At 50.0% G+C, this 18,530-nt stretch overlaps 3 protein-coding genes across 6 annotated transcripts in view; 1 reads left to right on the top strand and 2 right to left on the bottom strand.

Moving 5' to 3' along the window:
• BIN3 (bridging integrator 3) overlaps positions 1 to 902 on the top strand; it is a 50,945-nt gene extending 50,043 nt beyond the window's left edge. Inside the window, exon 9 of one of the 2 annotated variants that reach the window (XM_010845481.1) lies at positions 100 to 902. In XM_010845481.1, the coding sequence (XP_010843783.1) occupies positions 100 to 246 (147 nt within the window). In that variant the 3' untranslated portion in view covers positions 247 to 902. The remainder of the gene's footprint in view (positions 1 to 99) is intronic. The other variant, XM_010845482.1, reaches the window with a different exon arrangement.
• A 286-nt stretch (positions 903 to 1,188) lies between these two features.
• On the bottom strand, positions 1,189 to 16,229 carry CCAR2 (cell cycle and apoptosis regulator 2). 3 transcript variants are annotated; one of them, XM_010845483.1, is made up of 21 exons: positions 16,031 to 16,229; positions 15,062 to 15,157; positions 14,688 to 14,779; positions 14,171 to 14,262; positions 13,856 to 13,970; positions 13,555 to 13,684; positions 13,284 to 13,380; positions 8,635 to 8,754; positions 6,803 to 7,025; positions 6,603 to 6,716; positions 6,143 to 6,306; positions 5,528 to 5,699; positions 5,213 to 5,440; positions 4,900 to 5,118; positions 4,140 to 4,284; positions 3,934 to 4,016; positions 3,100 to 3,246; positions 2,837 to 2,948; positions 2,555 to 2,743; positions 2,235 to 2,440; positions 1,189 to 2,008 (listed from the first exon to the last, which is right to left on the bottom strand). In XM_010845483.1, the coding sequence occupies exons 2-21, from the start codon at positions 15,117 to 15,119 to the stop codon at positions 1,964 to 1,966; spliced, it is 2,751 nt and encodes a 916-aa protein (XP_010843785.1). In that variant the 5' UTR covers positions 15,120 to 15,157; positions 16,031 to 16,229; the 3' UTR covers positions 1,189 to 1,963. The 3 variants fall into 3 exon arrangements, with proteins under 3 accessions (XP_010843785.1, XP_010843787.1, XP_010843786.1); XM_010845485.1 differs by having other exon boundaries at positions 3,934 to 4,013; XM_010845484.1 differs by lacking the exon at positions 16,031 to 16,229 and adding an exon at positions 15,460 to 15,813.
• A 955-nt stretch (positions 16,230 to 17,184) lies between these two features.
• Positions 17,185 to 18,530, bottom strand: part of LOC104992572 (chromosome unknown open reading frame, human C8orf58) — a gene marked incomplete at its 5' end in the record, with an annotated part of 6,176 nt that continues 4,830 nt past the window's right edge. The window contains one exon of the mRNA XM_010845496.1: positions 17,185 to 18,434. Coding sequence (XP_010843798.1) covers positions 18,323 to 18,434 — 112 coding nt within the window. The remainder of the gene's footprint in view (positions 18,435 to 18,530) is intronic.

The following is an 18,530-nucleotide window of genomic DNA, read 5'->3' as shown; positions in this document are numbered from 1 at the left end:
ATAGGCTCCAACTTATCTGCTCGCCATCCCAGGGGTGCAGTGCTTTGGGGCCCCGTGTCCTGAGCACAGCACCTGCAGACCTCTCCTCTTCCCCCCCAGGTCGTGTACTACTCAGAAATGCACAAGATCTTCGGAGACTTGACCCAGCAGCTTGACCAGCCCGGCTGCCCTGACGAGCAGCGGGAGCGGGAGAACGAGGCCAGGCTGAGCGAGCTCCGAGCCCTTTCCATCGTGGCGGATGACTGAGCCTGGCCTGGGGAAAACTCTGGAACACAAGCCAGCCTCCCTCATCTGCCCTTTTCAAAAGCTCGGGCATCAGCCAGCAAAGGGCCCCTCCTTGGGAGAAGTATGGGGACAGTGGTGGCTCCCCTTCCCCAGCCCCTTGGAAGGCCTGACACCAAGAGCCCTAGCAGGCTGCTGTGTCCCTACCCCACCGTAGCAGAAACCCGCAGACAGGTAAGCAGTGTAGGCTGTCTGTTCCTGAAGAACCGTCCAAAGTGCCTCCTGGACTCGGGCCAGAGCCTGGACTGTCAGCTCCCTAGAGGTCTCAGCCTGGCTGCACAGTTGGGACCACATCTACCTCCAGAAGGGCTCCCTTGGGAGTCCCCCACCTACGCTGCCTTTTCACCTCAGACTCACCTTTTCTGGGAGAGGCTGCGACACTGCCCTGGAGTGTCTCCCAGCACTCAGGCTCAGCCCACTTCTAGCCTTTGGGTCACCTGCAGGGGAGACCCTTAGTCTTACAGCTTCCCTAGAAGCTGGGACTCAACGTGTGTAAACATCCTACCACACTAAACATCACCGACCAAGTCATGGGCCTCAGAGCAAGAAGAGTGGGTTTATGTCTCACCTGGTTATTTGGAACTTTATTTTTCCAAGTAAAATTTTCAATGAAATGTCCATATATTATTGTGCTGTAACTATTAAGAAGGGAAGGGCCACCCCAGGTCTCTCTCTAGGTTAGGCTGCCCCCTTACCCCCTTAGGGGGGTGGTCAGGGCGGGGTTGCCCCAACCACCCGTAGCATCCCCTCTCCTGACCAACAGGTCATGGAGCCCAGAGCTGCCCCCTACCAGCCACCCTCTGGAGGAGACACCTCCACCAGCAGAGGCTGGGCTGAGGGTGGGGAGGAGAGTGCAGAATCAGACCTAGACAAGGAGTCAAGGGGAGAGCTATGGAGCACACTGGGTTTGTTTTTGACTTTGGTTTATTTAAAAAACAAAAAGCCAAAAAAAAAAAAAGAAGAAAGAAAGAAAACCAACTTTATATACAAAGTCAAGCTGAAACCACGGATTAATGGAAAGAGGCAAGACTTGTGGGGAAGGGGAAAGGCCGGGCCAGAGCCAATACCACATTCTGAACACAGGGAGCCGGGGGACAGGTGCTGGTTTCTTCTGGCACACCTGGGGCAGCTGAACACTGTTGACTGGCAGACACAGCCCCACACCAAACGCTCGCTAGCACTGACACCGTTCCCGTGATGGCCAGGGAGCCCCCTCCCCAAAAACCTGCTCCTGGAAGCTGGCAGGATTTGTGCCATTCGTAAGGGTTCTTACCCCCAACCAGATTCCACGTCTGCTCCTTTAGTTTATTGGCATCAGACCTTATGACAGACTTGAAAAGCCTTTTCCTGCCCTGTCTTATTCTAAACTGGAAGAGGACAGGAGAAAGTCAGCACAAGACGAAAGGGCCCCAGGAGGAATCCCAAAGTAGAGGGCAAAATGACATTCGAGGGGTGCACAAGATGTTGGATTTAGTTGCGCGGGGAACCGGCTTCCTCACTCATCCGACCCACGTGGCACAGACAGACCCCCCCCTGACGGCCTGAGCGCCTCCACAGAGGCCGAGTGCCGCCAGGTCAGCCACCCCTGCCTCCAGCTCCCAGGTCCTGTTCTGGCTGCTTTCTGGGCTCTAACTTCAGCAGGCTCCATCGCTGACCTCATAGGGCTCCTGCACCAGGCCCCTCAGTTGCTTGGTGCTGGCTCCTCCTTCTCTACCCAGCTGTCAGCCTGTTTGAAACAGACACACGAGAATCAGGACTTGGAGGAGGAAGGGCTGAGATCCGAGATCCCATCCGAGAACTACTAACCACTTCCTCCTGGGAGGCTCCCGGTCGCAAGCTGCTGACTGATGGATTCCATAAGAAACTAGCAGATGGAGGCAAATGCCAGTGAAGCTGAGCCGGCTGTGCTGACCCACCTCACCACGCAACGGCCGGCTCTCCAGGAGGCTCACCTTTTCAAGCATCCTCTGTGTGTCGAGCTGCAAGGTGGTCAGGCGCCTTCGGAACTCCTGAAGCAGCCGCTGAAGCTGGTTCTTCTGTCGCTCGGCTGTCCGGGCCATCTCCTCAGCCTCGGCCAGCCGGGCCCGCAGATCCTGCATTTCCGTTGCCAGTGTCTTATTTGTCACTTCAGTGGCTGAGAAACGGTTATGGCTCTCCTCTGGTGGGGGCAGGCCGGAGAGACTGCTCAGCTAAGAGGGGAGCAGATGGCGGGCAGCCTGGAGTCTGGGGTGCAGGCCTCCCGCTTCATGTCCCCAAGCCACAGGCCACTCACCCAGCTTAAGCTCCAGTGTGTGAATCTTGTTCTCCAGGTAGAGCCGCCCGCTGTCCTGCTGCTCCGCACGCTGCAGCAGGTTCCCCACGTTGATGAGGCTGCCATTGTGGGACACCAGGCCCTTGTGCTCCACTGGGGTTGTACCCGGCTTTCCACTCTTCCCGGGAGGAGGTAGCAGGTCCAGGTTTCCTAGGAGGGCCAGGAGAAGACTCAGGGACGGGAAGTGGGAGAAAGCAACCCACCCGCCCCCGTCCCCTGGAGGCCGCAGGGCCCAGTTCGCACCGAAGAGCAGGTCCTCAGGGACTGCCCCGTCTGGGCCCTCCGGGCGGCTGTACTGAAGGCTCCGATACTGGCAGATGTTCTGGGACACCGCCCTGCTGACCAGCTGTTTGGCCTGCAGGAAACACACACCCACGATGCCCACAGAGAAGAAGGTGCAAGGCCCCTGTAATGGCGCACAAGAACCTAGAGCCACAGCATCCCAAGCCACACCTGCACACAACGACACTGGGGGAGGCATCTCAGGGAGGGCTGGGAGACGCTACCTGCTCTGCACTGAGCCGCAGCCCAAGGGTAAGCAGGATCCTCTCCAGGTCTCGCCGGTGCAAGTAGCCACACCAGTTGGCGTCAAAGTAGACGAAAGCAAGAAGACAGTCCACAGGGAGCACAGCAGAGGGTTCCAGCTCCTTGGGCTGCAAGAGAAACAAGGATGAACAGGATTTACAAATAGCTCTCTTAATGCTAAATCACCCAGGATGAAGCCCTTTCAAAATAAGGCAGCTTGGCTGACACATTCACACCCAGACACACCTTCCAGTTGGAGATCTGACCCTTGGCCTGTGAGCAAAGATCTCTCTCTGGGGCACTTCCGCCCCAAGGCCTGTCATCCAGAGAGGAACCGTGTGTGCTCCTAGATCAGACAGCTCACTCAGAACCACACTGATAGAGACACTGAAGGATTCTCCTGGATCCTATGAGTGTGCTATCCCACGAGCCAAGAGCCACCTTTGTCTTTGATCAATGAGAAGATGCCAGGTGTCTCGGACTTTCCTGGTGGTCCAGCAGATAAGCATCTACCTTGCAGCGTGGGGGACAAAGGTTCAATTGCTGGTTGGGGAACTAAGATCCTACATGCCATGGAGTAACTAGAGTGCCCACATGCCAAAACTAGAGAATCAGTGTGCCACAGCAAAAGATACCCGGTGTACCATGACTAAGACCCAATGAAGCCAAAATAAATAATTTTTTTTTTTTAACTATCAATCTATTAAAAAAAAATGCCAGAGGCCATTTAGTAAAAGCATCCCTTTCCCAGGAGAGTCAGAGGCCTTGCCAGGCTTCCCGGTCACGGAGCCCCAAGAGCACACTGAAGGTCTCACCATGTCCTGAAGGGTCGAGAACTCCATCTCTGACTGGTTCGAAGCAACCGACCGGACCTCGGAATCCTCCAGCTTGGCTCCTGCTACAGAAAGCCTGAGGTGAGCCTAGAGCAAGGCCCACATGGGTCCAGACTGGCTCCATCCAGAACGAGAGAGCAGTAAGCCACAGTGTCAAGAAGCCACCATCCGGCTGGCACCACACATACCAAATTCCTCCTCCCCGTCGTCTCTCAGGAGCAGCAGTTCTGGGTCCAAGGCCATCTCACACAGGTCCTCAGATGCCTCACCCCGGGGTTTCTCTTCGTCTTCTCCCCCAGAAGACGGGGGTTTGGGCAAAAGCCCATCTTCCTTCTAGGAGAAGCAGACCCAGATGATAAGGAGAAGAGCTGCCCCTGGAATTACGCACCATAACAACGGTTAACATTTTCACTTTGGCCGTCTTCAGGCAATGGTATAAAGGCTTACGTGCAGCGTCTCATTTAATGTACTTCATTACACAGGGGTCACAGAGCAGACCAGGGCGAGTTCCAGACACCTGGGGTGCTCCTCGGGAGTCAAGCCTAGTCCCATAAGCAATCTGCTTACTTGATTATATTTAGGCAAGAAGCAGACCCATGGACTTTAGAAACCGTTAAGAAAATGCAGTGCTGTAGTTAACCATAGGGTCATGAAAACACCTGTACCCATCAAAACACTGCTATGAACACAGATGTCCATGGTGCCCTGTCAACCACGCTTCCCTTCACGAAGCTCCAGGCCCTCCTCCCTTCTCCCAGGTGCTTCACCTCCGAGCTGTGTAGCCACACAGGAGAGTTACATGCCCTGTGCCCAAGTCACACCGGGGTCAGGAGGTGCGTGCAGTGAGTGTGGGGTAGTGAGCAGAGCTGAGGCACGCTCTGTGCTCCAGTTCTGGTGGGCCTTAGGACCTGCCGCCCCAGTGCCCGCACAAAGGGCAGCGATACTCACCGGCGGGGCGTCTGCCTCGGCAGCTGTGCCCTCACTCTGTACCTCATCCTTGGACTCCTTGGCCTCCTCCTTGACTGCTTCTTCTTCCTTGGCTGCCTCCTCCTTCTCAGGCTCAGGCGGGGCCACGACCTTTTCAGGAAGGCTCAGGAGCGTCTTATAAATCCTATAGCCAAAGTCCCTCTGCAGCATCTCCAGAAACAGCTCAGCCAACACCGTGGCCTGGTGGGGGAGGTGGCGGGAGGCCATGAGCCTCAGGACAGAGAGTGTTCCCATCACCCGCTACCGCCCCACAGCCGCCAGCTCCTACACCTGCCTCAAAAGAGATCCTTTCCTTTGGCCTCCGGTCCTCCACGATACTTTGCAGGGACAGGTTTACACAGCGGGAGCGCGCCATGACAGCAGGTTCCAGAGGGGGTGGGGGGGCCTCTGGGAGGTCAGTGTCCACTTCCTGCTGTGCGGTGACCTCTGGATTCTCGGCACTCTTAGAGGCGTCTGCTGCTTGCTCCGATCCATCAGCCGGCTGCTCTGTAGGCTCTGTTTCCTGTGGCAGATGTCAAGGGCTATGACCACCTGGGTCCCGGGGTTCAGGTACCTCCCTCCCTCATTGGTTCGTAAGCCTTGGCCTCACCACTGGCACCTCCGGGGGCGGGGGAGCTGCCTCTGCAGCTTTCTGCTGGCACAGGGCCTCCCACTCTTCCAAAGTGGGCATGATGGTCCAGATGTCTGGCAGGTACACCACCACGGTCTGGAGCCGCCTCGGGGGTCCCGCCTGCAGGTACTGAAACTCAGCAAAGCGCCACCTGCTCACAGTGAAAGGAGAAATGAAGTGCTGACCCATGACTTTCACAAGTGAGTGCTTCAGCTGCCAGTCAACATTTAATGAACATGTACTGTGGGCCAAGCTCTAAAAGATACAGTCCAAGTCCTCAAGAAATGGTCCATGGGAAGAGACAGGTAACCCAACAGTTACTATCCGAGGTGCCGTGGCAGTAAGGAGCTCGGAATGTGGCTGGGGACCACATCTGAGGAGCCTTGGAGGGTCAGCTGGCTCTCAACACACTTACACATCCCTAGCCATGCTCGGGACTACAGCAACCACTGGCAGGGCTGGAGGGAGGGAGATGAGCTGGGATGAGGGAACTGATGGGAGCTGACAGGTCAGAAAGGCCCAGCAGAAGCCTGGCCTCCGCCTGGGTCTCACCCACTCAGTGGTGCCCACAGGCAAGCTCTGGCAGCCACTCACCACTTGGTGCAGGCACTCAAGTCGATGCCAGCCTGGGCCTGCGCGCAGCGTGTAGCAGTGCGGACAAGCACCTGTGGGTCGCCCTTGGGGTCGAGGCCATCCAGCGAAGGAGACCACTCACCACCAACCAGCACTGCCTCATCATCCTTCCAGCCCAGCAAAAACTGCAAAGAGAGACCAGGGATAAGACATGAAAAACCAATCATCTGGGCTTCCTACTGGGAAACAACCTGCACCACTGGGGAACAGAGTCCACCACACTGCACGTGGGGGGCAGCTCTCTACCCATGAACTTGAACCCCACGTAAATCTAGTAAGACCATCTCTGGGCCACACCCTGCTCCGGGCAGAACGACTAGTATCTCAACTCTGTTTCTTTGAGCTCATGAGCAGCATCTCAGCTGACAGGGACTGACCATCGTCAGTAAGTGTGTCTTGCCTCCTGGGCTCCAGCTCTTACTTTAATTTGCTTCAGAGGGTGTTCCGGGGTCTCCCGTGGCTCAGCCATGTCATCCACGAACAGCATGCAACAACGATACAATTCCTCCAGTCCCGGGGAGGAGAGCAGCAGTACCTGGTAGGGACGGCGTGAAGGAGACACTCGAGAGCTTTCTCAGCCCTCAACAAGGGGATCAAGTGGCAGGACCCCAGCCAACTCACCTTGGAACTGTAGGTGGGGTCGCTGTCTGTAGGGGGGGGCTCTGCACCAGCATCAGCAGCTGGCTCCTTCTCCGAAGATACCTGGATGCGGCTCGGATGATGGAGAGAGAAGGGCTGGCTCACAGGGAAGGCCGACAGCCAGCTCAGATGCACGGCCAGAAAATCTGAGGGAACCAGGAGGGTGCGGTAACGGCGCTGGAGTTCTAAGAAATCAAAGACAGGGCTGTGGGAAGAAAGCAGGGAGTTCCAGATTGAACAATGATGAAGTGTTTTTTTTGTTCTGTTTTTTTTTTTTTTTTACATGGAACCATAAAAAAGACTTGAAAGAAAAGGGAAGCAAATTCTTTTATAATCTGAGAAGAATTTTCTAAGGAAGACACCTCTGAAGAGAGAAAAATGGATTAGATTTGACCACTAAATGCTACAAGTCAATCTAGGGAAAGGAAAAAAGACATTTGCAATATATGACAGCAAAGAGTCTTTATCTTAAAGTTAATATAAAAGGAACTCACAAATCACTAAAAAAAAATCACATGTCTAAGAGAAAACTGGAAAAACTGACAGCAACAGATACTTAGAAAAAGGAATGAGACTGAAGAGCTCATGAAAATATCCTCAGTATCACTCATAATTAAAGAAATTCAAATCAGGGTATCACTTTTCACCTACTGGACTGACAAACATCATGAAGCTGGCTGACACGGTGTTGGCAAAGGCTGGGGGTGCAAGTACCTCACAATTCGTGTGAGAAGGTAAACTGACAGCCTCTGTGAGAAGCCTGGCCATACCTTCAAGGTTCACAGACCTTTAAGCCAGCTACTCCATTTCTAGGAACTGAGCCCAATAAAATACTTGCACCTGTCCACAGACATGTCTACAGAAGAACGTTTATTATTACAACAAGATTTAGAATAACTGCAGATTAAAAATGGAGACCTGGTTCAATAAATTCTGGTCCATCCACTTAGCCGTGTGGTTGCTAAAAAGAATGAGATCAGTCTAACAAACATTAATGTGGAATAAATTCCAAGATAAGTGAAAAAGCAAAGTGCCAAATAGTATGTACAACAGGCTTCCACTTGTGATTTTAAAAAAATACACAGCTGTGTGTGTGGCTAATCATCAGCAATCGGTGTCCTGACCACTCAAGATGCACCCTGCCGCAGTGGTGATGTGGGGACCAGGGTCTCCTGAGATTACCCTAGGGAGGCAGGTGGGTCAGCATGGAGAGTACAAGGTGTGGCCTGCTCCTGGGGGTGGAAGCAGGGCAGCCCGCCCTCCCTGCCCATCATGAGGAGGAGGTGCTAAGAGGCCGCCCTCACTTCTACTTGGAGCAAAGTGGATCTGCCCTGGGGGGCTTCTAACACAGCAGCTGGAGCCCTGCATCTCCCCTGCTAGCTGGCATCTGGGATCACTCATCTACTCAGATTCTACGCTTGAGAAGTAAGTTTGTATGGGGACCTGTGACCTCGTACATGCTGTCACACTCAAGAAATCATTCAGAGCTTCCCTGAGAAACCAGTCCCACCGTTCCCATGACCCATAGTTTCCACCTGATTTATAACTGGTATTGGGCACCTGGATTTTGATTGGGATGCCATAATTATAGGCTGACATAACAACTTCTGGTGATTAGATCATAAATCAGTGGTGCTATGCTGGCCTGAATTTGAGATTCTGAAATAAATTTGTCACATTACAAAACAAAAATGAAGTGAGCAAAAAGGTCATAAGAATACACATACACAATTACTACCAGACTATATCATATTTACACAAGAAAAATGTTACCACCTGCAATTCTCACCCCCCAGCCCAGCCTCCCCACTCACCTGTCCACAGTATAGGGAGTGAGATGGACTCGGTAAGGAGGCAGGTCATGCCTTGGTTTCTTAGCACCCCAAGGCTCTCCACCAGCTCGCTGTTTGCGTTTCTTGGAGTCGTAGTCATCGCTGGAGGTTGATTCATCACCAGAAGGAAGAAACCATACTGTTAAATACAGCTTCAGGACATGTTGGCCTAAAAAGAGCTGGAAACCATCTGAATCCTGAACTTTAAAGAAATGGATAAATAAGCCATACTAACAGCCATATAAGAGACTGTTATTAAAGATATTAAAGTATACATTTAAATGCTTTAAATAACACAGAAAACCATTCATGTTAAACAAAAAGTACAGTATGGAACACTGTATAGAAAACAGTGCCTCAAATGAGCAAAAACAGCTTTAAAAGACTGAGAGAAAATATTAATGGTGGACGCCTCTGACTGATAAAGCTAATAATTTTTTAATATTTTTACGAACATTGTAAGTTAAAACTAACATGTAAATTTTTGAAATGAGAAAATTAACTTTTTTTTTTTTTTTTTAACAAGAGATACATATATGGTACCATGCTATGGGTTCTATCAAGTTTAATTGAGAGAGAGAGATCTGGTAACAAACCCTTGAAAAAAGTGAAGAGAAAGTGTTAGTTGCTCAGTCATGTCTGGCTTTCTTGCAACCCCATGGACTGCAGCCCACCAGGCTCCTCTGTTCCATGGAATTTTCCAGACAAGAATACTGGAGTTGGTAGCCATTTGCTTCTCTGGAGGATCTTCACAACCCAGGAATCAAACCTGAGTCTCCCACACTGCAGAGGAATCAAACCTAGGTCTCCCACATTGCAGAGGAATCAAACCTGGGTCTCCCACACCAGAGCAATCAAACCTGGGTCTCCCATACTGCAGGCAGATTCTGTACCATCTGAGCCACCAGGGAAGCCCCACAAACCCTTAACCCTACACATTTAAGTCATAAAAATTCACTAATCATACAGCCATTAAAACAATTCTGAGGATTACTCTGCAATATGGAACACATGTTAAATAAGAATGTATTAAAAAAAATCTGAACTCAGATTAAAATTATAAAAACTATGTGTGTGTGTCTGTGTGTGTGTGTGTATGTGTGTATATATATATATATATAGAGAGAGAGAGAGAGAGAGAGAGAGACTAGGAAAGAACAATGGGGAAAAAAGTGACAGGAAGTAATTTTGCTTTTCTAAAGGTCTTCAAATATAAGAATGGCTACCTTGGGGACAGGGGGATGGGGGGATAAGAATAGGAGACTAAGAGGTACAAACTACTATGTACAAAATAAATAAAATACAAAGGTGTAATACACAGCACAGGGATTATAGCCAACATTGTATAATAACTTTAAATGGAGTGTGATCTATAAAAGCACATAACTTTAAATGGAGTATAACTGCTATGTTGTACACCTGAAACTAATACAATATTGTAAACCAACTATACTTTAATTAAATAAAGTTTTTAAATGCTTACCTTTAAAGGGAAAGAGGGAATGATAATTTTTGTAGTACTTTAACTTTACATAATGTCATGTACTATGTTTTATAATAAATCACTTATTACGGTGCCACCACGTTACGCTGCGAGCAATGAGAACAGCGGAAAAGCAAAGCCTTCAGGCCATTATAAAACGCCAGACTGACGGGGGAGCCATGTCTCTCAGGGGAAATGAAATCGACTGTCAATTCTTCATGCTGAGGTAATGCTGAGCTAATTCTATTTTTTTTTACCAGGTCTCTGCTCTTTTCCTTTAGACCTGCCTGGGTTGTTTCCCTAGTCATGACACCCCTGATTGACTAACTCGATTATATTTAATGCAGAATTTTTCTTTTCTCACATTTCTGCCTGGGTAATTTCCTTGTTCATCAGTATCTCCCTCCAAAAGCTGCCTTCTAATCTTGCCCTTGTGGGATATCAGTGCTTCTGTGTCTCTAACAGAAGAACTGCTCCAAAGTCATTTTGATAACTCTCTTCAGCTCACCCGTGATTGAAGTGAACTCTTCAGTAAAGGCTGTCAACCTCAAGTTGAAGTGCATGTTCCACTGAATCCTGTAATCTTTATTGTCAATTGTCAGGAAGAGACTATAAAGCACGAACAGTGGAAGCCATCTGGGTAACTTCAGCAGGACACTGAGATGGTCTACCCGGCTGAGTATCCTTGTCTAAACCCCTCAGTAGTTCAGCATTAGCAATCCAAAGGAGACACTGGTTTCTGCCTCCCAAAACCTGAAGTTCAAAAGAAAGCCTGGTTTCCAGTCAAACACTAAGATGGCTGACTCGGTTATAAACGGTTGTTCCCCCAGAGGGTGACCTCATTGCTACTGCCCCCTCCCCGGCTCTGCAAATCCCTTCTACAGACTCATGGTAGTATCTCACTCCCAAAAGTCATGTCTTCTATCTCTAGAGACCGTGACACTGAACCATTATGGCCAAAGTAACAGAACACAGAACTTGCACAGGGCTTGGTGTGTCCTGGACAATCAAATGCTACTGGCTTCACAGGAAGGCTGAATTTGAACCTAAAGCAAAAAGTCAATAGCAGCCATTGATTTCTACCCAGGCTACATTATCCCTGAGGGCACCTGCTGTCCTCAGTCTGTAACAAAGTCTTTAATAAACTCACAGAACGGGAGAGTTGGAGAGTCCTTGGAAACTGAAGACCAAGAAGATGCAGAGGACAAGAGGTACGGGTGTATGTGAATTATACACTAGTAACTTGAATGAAACTGTTTTAAGCAGTGGAGATGCTGTGGAAAAAAATCCTACACAATCAGAGCTGCCCACTCCAGAGTTCCCAATGACCTACCCCAAGGCAGCACACAGCAGCTTCAGCAGACTAGCTCCATCACTTTGCTTAAAGCTTTTTCTCTGAGGAACTCCATGCCCCCTTTACATGTCTGCAGTAGACTGCGTGCTTAGCCCTTACTTACAAGTAATAATCACTGGCTTCTGGGAGAGGAAGCGGTTTCCTTCTGAGAACAGTCCTCATTTCAGAAGAGAACTAGAACATGAGAACCCTTTCTGGAGTGATGGACATATTCTGTATCTTAAAAGGGGTGAGAGTCACATGGGATTTTTCATTTGTCAAAACTGCCCATCTAAGATCTGTGCACATCAACCTACATAAATTTTACCTTAAAAAAAAAGAAAAAAAAAAACAAAGTATAAGGCAGATGAAAAAGAATGGCAGATATTGATACTTGTTGAAGCTGGGTGATGGGTATATGAGGGTATTTACTATGCTTATATTTGAAAATTTCCATAATAAAAAGTTAAAAAGAAGACTGACAGAAATAACTCGAATGTGTCTTCAACAAACTAGTCTAGAGCATAACTCCTAGGGATAGAAACAAAAACTTTTAGGTAGGGTACGGCAGGATCAGAACATGTGAGCCAGAGAGAACAGGAAGCATGCTCCTGGCAGTCCCCAACGCTCACAGATGACACACGATGGCCCAGAATGCCCCAAAGGCCCAAAGCCACCATGCCTGCTCCACACAAGGCCACGTCTACATGTCCACAGCACAGGATTTCTGGACAGAGTGCAACATACATAGTCTATCACATCGCTGACTTCTGTGGTGTATAGGAAGAAACATGTTTTATACTAAGAATTAAATCATGCACTGCAGGAAACTAAAAAAAAAAACCATCAAAAAAACAGAAACAGACTCACAGATATAGAGAACATACTGGTGGTCACCAGAGCAGAGGGGGTTGTGGGGGGAACGGGCAAAACAGGTGAAAGTGAAAGTCACTCAGCCATGTCCGACTCTTCGTGACCCCATGGACTATACATAAACAGTCCATGGAATTCTCCCGGCCAGAATACTGGAGTGAGCCTTTCCCTTCTCCAGGGGATTTTCCCAACCCAGGGATCCAACCTAGGGATCGAACCCAGGTCTCCCTCATTGCAGGCGAATTCTTTACCAACTGAGCCACCAGGGAAGCCCAAGAATACTGGAGTGGGTAGTCTATCCCTTCCCCAGCAGATCTTCCCAACCCAGGAATCAAACCAGGATCTCCTACATTGCAGGCAGACTCTACCAAAAGAGCTATCAGGGAAGCCCTAATACAAGTGAAGGAGGATTAAAAAGTTCAAACTTCCAATTATAAAATAAGTAAGTCATAGAGATGTAATATACAGCACAGACAATATAATCAATACTTTAATAACTCTGTAGAGTGACAGATAGTAACCAGCTATTGTGGTAATCATCTCGTAATAAATAAAATTTCCAATCTACTGGTATTATATTGTAAATTATGCTTCAGTTAAAAAAACACACTGCAAAAAATTTTTTGGACACTACTATTTTCTTCAGTTTTGATTCCTGGTATCCCAATCTTAGAGACTAGAAATAAAAGACAAAATTATATATTAAAAACAAATTCAGTGTGATATTTTGAAAGATGATTATGCCAAATCCCTACTTGTTGAACCAGCTTATAAAGTTCCAATATTTCTCAACGTGTCAGCCTATCTTAGGGTAAAGGGACTAGGATCTAGCTGCACGAAGAGAATGCTGGTGTTAAGAAGTGGTCAAAAAAAGGGGGGATGGGGCACATTCTCTGAGAGGCAAAGAAATGAAGCACCTTTCCTGCTTGATCATCATCTTACCTTCGGCCCTGATCCAATCGTCCATGAGGGCCCCGAGCAGGAAACCTGTTCAGGTGGCTCAGATGAAGTGTGTGGGATGTTTGGAAGAGACTCAGAGCTGCAGAAAGGAAATGGATAGTGACTCAAAACACCTAAATATTTGCCCAACTTTCCTGTCCCCTATTCTAGTCTCCACTTTTTTTCTGAGAGCAACAACCTAATTCTTACAAGTCCATTCAACCAGAGTACTCCATAAAGCCACACCCCCAATATCCATGTCGCTGGTACTCACGCTTCTGAGGAAAGAGTGGGGGAATCCGGTGAGGCTGAAAGATCAGCTGGGGCTGAGCTCCCAGAATCCCTTGCTTCTGGCCCAGGGCTGCCACATGTAGAAGGGGAGGTGCTGGGGACTTCAGTAGGGGCTGCAGAACAGTAACCAGGAAACTCAGGGCATCCCATGGCTGAAGTGCTCACTACCTTGGAAAAATGTGGCCCTACCCCCTTGACCAAAGAAAGGTTCCTGTCCATCTTTCTGGGCACCAGGGTGTCCCTCCTACCCCTTTCCAATGCACATGCTGAGGAGAGATGAATACCTGGTTGGAGAGCGTCTGCACCTTGACAGCATTCCAGGGCACTGCCTGACCTGGGTTGTATGCAGCCTTCACCAGCACCTTCTCACCCAGCTGGGGCAGCCGGCCCTTCACCACACTGCCAGCACACAAGCCAGGAGACCCAGTCAGGAGAGAGACCCTGGCCAAGCCACCTTGACTGTCCCTATGAGGCCCTTCCCATCAAGATTTCTCACACCTTGCATAACAGCAAAGCAATGTCTTTAGAAGGCCCCACCAGCACGGTGACAGACCCGAATCCCGTTAAGCATTTCCAGAAGGGGAACGGCCTCAGCCTACCTTAGCTGAAAAAAGACTTCTTCATCCACCACCCCAAAGTAGTCGTGCAAGCTGGTAACAATGCCAGTGAAAACCCGCTGTTTCTCTCCACCCTATATAAGAGTGAAGTTTAAAAGGTAAGAGGAAGCATCTATCCATGCTCTGCCATTAGCATCTCATCTTTCTCCACCCTTCCAGCCCCAGATCAAAGTACTGCACGGAGCTTCCTGTAGAAGGAAGCACATGTGTCTAGTGGACATAATCTACCGAAGGTGGGAGAAGTCATGCTGATTCTTGGGCCATAAGCTTCTTCTAGGATTCCCAGTTCTTCCTTAACTCCAAAAAGCACCCTAGAGATTTCCCTAGAATCAAAACCAAAGACTCCCCAGTCAGAGAGGTCTAGTTACCTCTGGACTGGTTGACGATAGGAGTGTCAAGAAGGATGAACAATGTCATGTAAGAATGAAAGCATCGGACAACCATGCATGCTGAGGTCCTCCCAAGTGCTGAAACTGACTAGACGGAATGCCCAACTTACCTGAAGGTGCCTGGCATTTTGGGACAGGTCTGTGGCCACAGGAGGAGTGAGCAAACCAGGAGGAGGGCCCAGAAGGGATGTCGAAGCTGCGCCTGTTGGAAGAGAAGCAATCCAGGAATTGCACCTACCGTGGTAAGCACAAGAGTCAGCTAGAGAAGACAGGAAACCCAAAGGGTAAAGTGGATCCGTACAAGTCCCAACAGGGTTTTGCTGACAACCACTGTGGTCATCGACTAGCTTCCTAAGAAACATCAGCAGCAAACTGCACTCCACCAGGAAAACCCCTGGTGGATTTAAAGACTAACGTCTGTTAAAGACTAACTTCAAACCATATACTTCCCAATGTGGGGCCAGGTAGAGATAAAGGTGATCACCTGAGAAGTTGCGTCCCCCTGGAAGCGGGTTGATCCGCTGGCGCTTAAACTGTGACATTGGGAATGCTGTCCTCTTTCAGAGTCTTGGGAAAAAACCTTCAATCAGAAAAGAAATAAATTAACAATTCACAGGGAAGATTTTCCACCTACCCCCCAAAAAGGAACTAAGGATCTGAAGGAAAGTGGGGAAATGTATACTGAGAATGAACAGGGAAGACAGATGGAGAGAACAGGAAATGGACCAGGAAACAGAGAAATTACAATGCTTCAGTTTCCCTCACAATAACCTAGTGATGGGTAATACTGTTATACTCTTTCAAACAAAAGGAAACCGAAGCTCGGAGGGACTGAGACTTGCCCGAGGCACAGAACCAGGTACGTAAAAAACTAGGACTCACACCCAGGTCTCCCGACAACTCAGCGCTCCTCTCACTATGCCACGCCACCCTCAGATGGTTGGGGAGAGTGAAGGGTTGGAAAGAGCCCTGGTGACATTCATTCATTCAAATACATCCGCCAAAAAGCTCCACGCAAGGCCCGGAAAAATGGAGGAGGCTGGTGCCGGAGAGGAGATGGTGTAGGCCCTCTCCCCGGAAGCCCGGCCCGTTGTTCCCCGGACGGGCTGGTGAGAAGACAGCTCCGCGGCCAGGCGAACGCAAATCCGGCTGCGCGCCCGCCCTCCTGCTCCCCCGCTCCCCGTGCCTCGGCTCCCGTCTCAGCGGCCACCAGAGCCGGATCTCCCGGGCCGGGCCGCGGCCAGGCCGCCGTGGGAGGACGAAGGCGCGCGGTTTCTCCTCCTCCCGCCCGCCCCCAGGGCCGAGGCCGTTGCCAGGGAGACGAGACTTGCAGTCCGGAGAGGGGCTCGGCCCCTTCCGCGCCCAGTGCATCTTCGCGGCTTGGCTCTCGCAGCCCCTCGGCCGGGGGAGGGGCAAGGAGGCAGAGGGGCGGCGGAAGGCCCCCCCAACCCACCTGCGGGCCAGGGCCGCGACACCGGGGGGACAAAGACACCCGGAACCACCAGAGCCGCTGCTGCCGCCGCCACCGGAAGCGCCTCTCCGGAAGCACGACCACTGGTCGGAAGCTGCCACTCTCCCGGATATAGTCCCTCCCTCCTCTCCACCGACCTCTCCCTTCCCCCACACCGGCCTGCCATCCCGCTCCAACTGCTGAGCGGAAGTGCGCCTTCCCCGATCGGATATGCGTTAGGAAGCCGCGCGTCGGTGGTGTCCGCGCTTACGTGTCCCATGAGAAAAGCAGACTTCAGAGAACTGGTTCCTGGTCCAAAGACAGATGGAGCTGGACCCTCAAACATAAAGCAGCACCTATGCTTCATTCTGGCGGACCCCCAAGCCGGCAGCAGCAAGAGAACCAGCTGACTGGAGGAGGATGCATGATCAGTGCCCGTTTCTATAGAGACATCCTTGTGTCTGACTCAACCAATGACCCCATCTCTAGCCCTACCCTTTGTTGAGGGCAGCCCCCACTTGTACCTCCCATCTTCTGGGTGCCTGCAGGAGACTAAACTTTACCCCCTTCTCAGTTAACAGAGCTTGGAACCTAAAAGGTGTGAAATGGAATAGTTCCTCCCATATTGGTGTCCTGACTATGGTGACTATGTCCTCCTCCCATAGAAAATATTTTCCTCCATTTCCTCCCTCAGAAAAATACTTTTATGAGCCCAGGTAGAATAATACCAGCTTTCTGGCAGCCATCATCCACTTAGCCACTTCCCTGGTAAATGCTGAGGAGCTTGGGGCAGGGGGCAGGTGTGTGCAAGAAAAAGCAAGAGGCAGCCACCCACCACATCCCCCATTCCCTAAGTTGAAAGAGGAATTAAAGATGTGAAAGATCATGCAGTAGGATTTAGCCCCGATAGCTGAGATGCATATGAAAGGAATGAATTCAGGGAGCCCAGACGATTGCAGCTTCCCATACTTAGAAGACTGCTAAATTTCTTGATTTGAGATATTTGGTTTTCCTTAATTAACAATAAACTTTTGTTCAGAGCCCCATCCCCTGCTGCAAACTTCTATATAACCTGACTCCTCACCTCACCTCCTTAGAAAGAGTTCTCTGAGGAAATGCTGTCTCCAAGGCTTGAAGTCCTAAAAATTCCCACGGAATAAAGGTCTCTTAGGTTGCGTGTATTTTTTCAGTCAACACACCTTCACAATATACATTTACAAAGAATTCTCACAGTCATTTTCTTTAGTCCTCACATCAACTCTTGGGGAATGAGCAGGTCAGGTGTTAGTGTTCTAATTCTCAGATGTGATACGTGAGAGACTCAAATGACTCGCTCAAAGTCTTGCCACTAATCACTGGCCATTTTAGTCCCAATTAGCAATCCCAATTCCCCCTTATCCTCTGACCTTCTCATCATCCCTCCAGTTTAGCCTCCCTCCAACCCCCTTTCCTATTCATTTAACATTCACCAAGCATTTTGAGGCAGCTTAATTTCACTTTATCCTCAGAACAAGTCTGTGAGGTAGGCAAGGCAGGCATCGTTATACCATTTGGGAGATTAAGTGGGCAGCTGTGGCTCAGAAAAGTTAAGCAATTTTGTCAAGGTCTAAATGCTAATTTGGGCCTCTGGTTTCAGCTATGATGTAGGTAAGCAGTAAAGCAGCAGAGAGTAGACCTTGAAGATTACTCTGCTGTTCCCTGTGTTGTACTTGACTCTCCCATCCCTGGTGCAATCTTCAGGCAAGATTCAGGGCAGAGGCAGCCAAAAGAGTGCCCTTCTCTGTTCTAGGGCTGCCCACTTGAGTATGAGGAAGAAGACAGGACTCCAGATCAGTAACTGTCCACTCAGGAGTGAAGGTCAGGTCCATCGTCCTGCGGTTACCTCACCATGAGGGCATGATTCCAGAGAGACGGCTGGATCCAGTCAGTTCACCACACTGACAGTCCCACAGTCCCCAGCGACACACTGGGTGCCGAGAGATCACTGTGCCTGACACACCCCATGGATGCCCCATGAATCAGTGAGGTTCACATTGCCTAAGCCCAGGGATTTTTGGCAACCAAGGAGGAGCCCCAGAGCTGCTGCACTTTGGGGCCTCTCAGGGACCCAGGGCTCCTTGGCTGCTCAGAAGAGAAGGACTCAGCCCTTGCCTGAGTTCAGAGAGAAGTTCAGAGAGAAGACAGAGCATCCACAGCTTTTTCTGGCAGTGCCCAGAAGCAGCATCAGGGCAGACGGCGGCGAGGAGACTTCATTGCACTCGCCCCACGGGGGTCACATCCCTGCACCAGGAGGTCTCAGTGTACAGAGAGGTTTTTGTCTTGTTTCTTCTTAACCACTAATGATGGCATAAAGGTCTTCTGGAGGGGATGGCCCAGAGGCTTTTCAGGGAGGTCCCTTGATACAATCCTGTGGAAAAAGGAAGGAAGCTCTAGGCTAGGGGAAAAAAACAAAGGTAATGATGGCAGACTTCTGTGATTAAGAATCTACCTACTCAGGGCAGGG

Source organism: Bison bison, unplaced genomic scaffold (assembly GCF_000754665.1).
Source record: "Bison bison bison isolate TAMUID 2011002044 unplaced genomic scaffold, Bison_UMD1.0 scf7180017864217, whole genome shotgun sequence".
In the NCBI taxonomy this organism is placed as follows: domain Eukaryota; kingdom Metazoa; phylum Chordata; class Mammalia; order Artiodactyla; family Bovidae; genus Bison; species Bison bison.
This window is presented reverse-complemented; position numbering and strand designations above follow the sequence as displayed.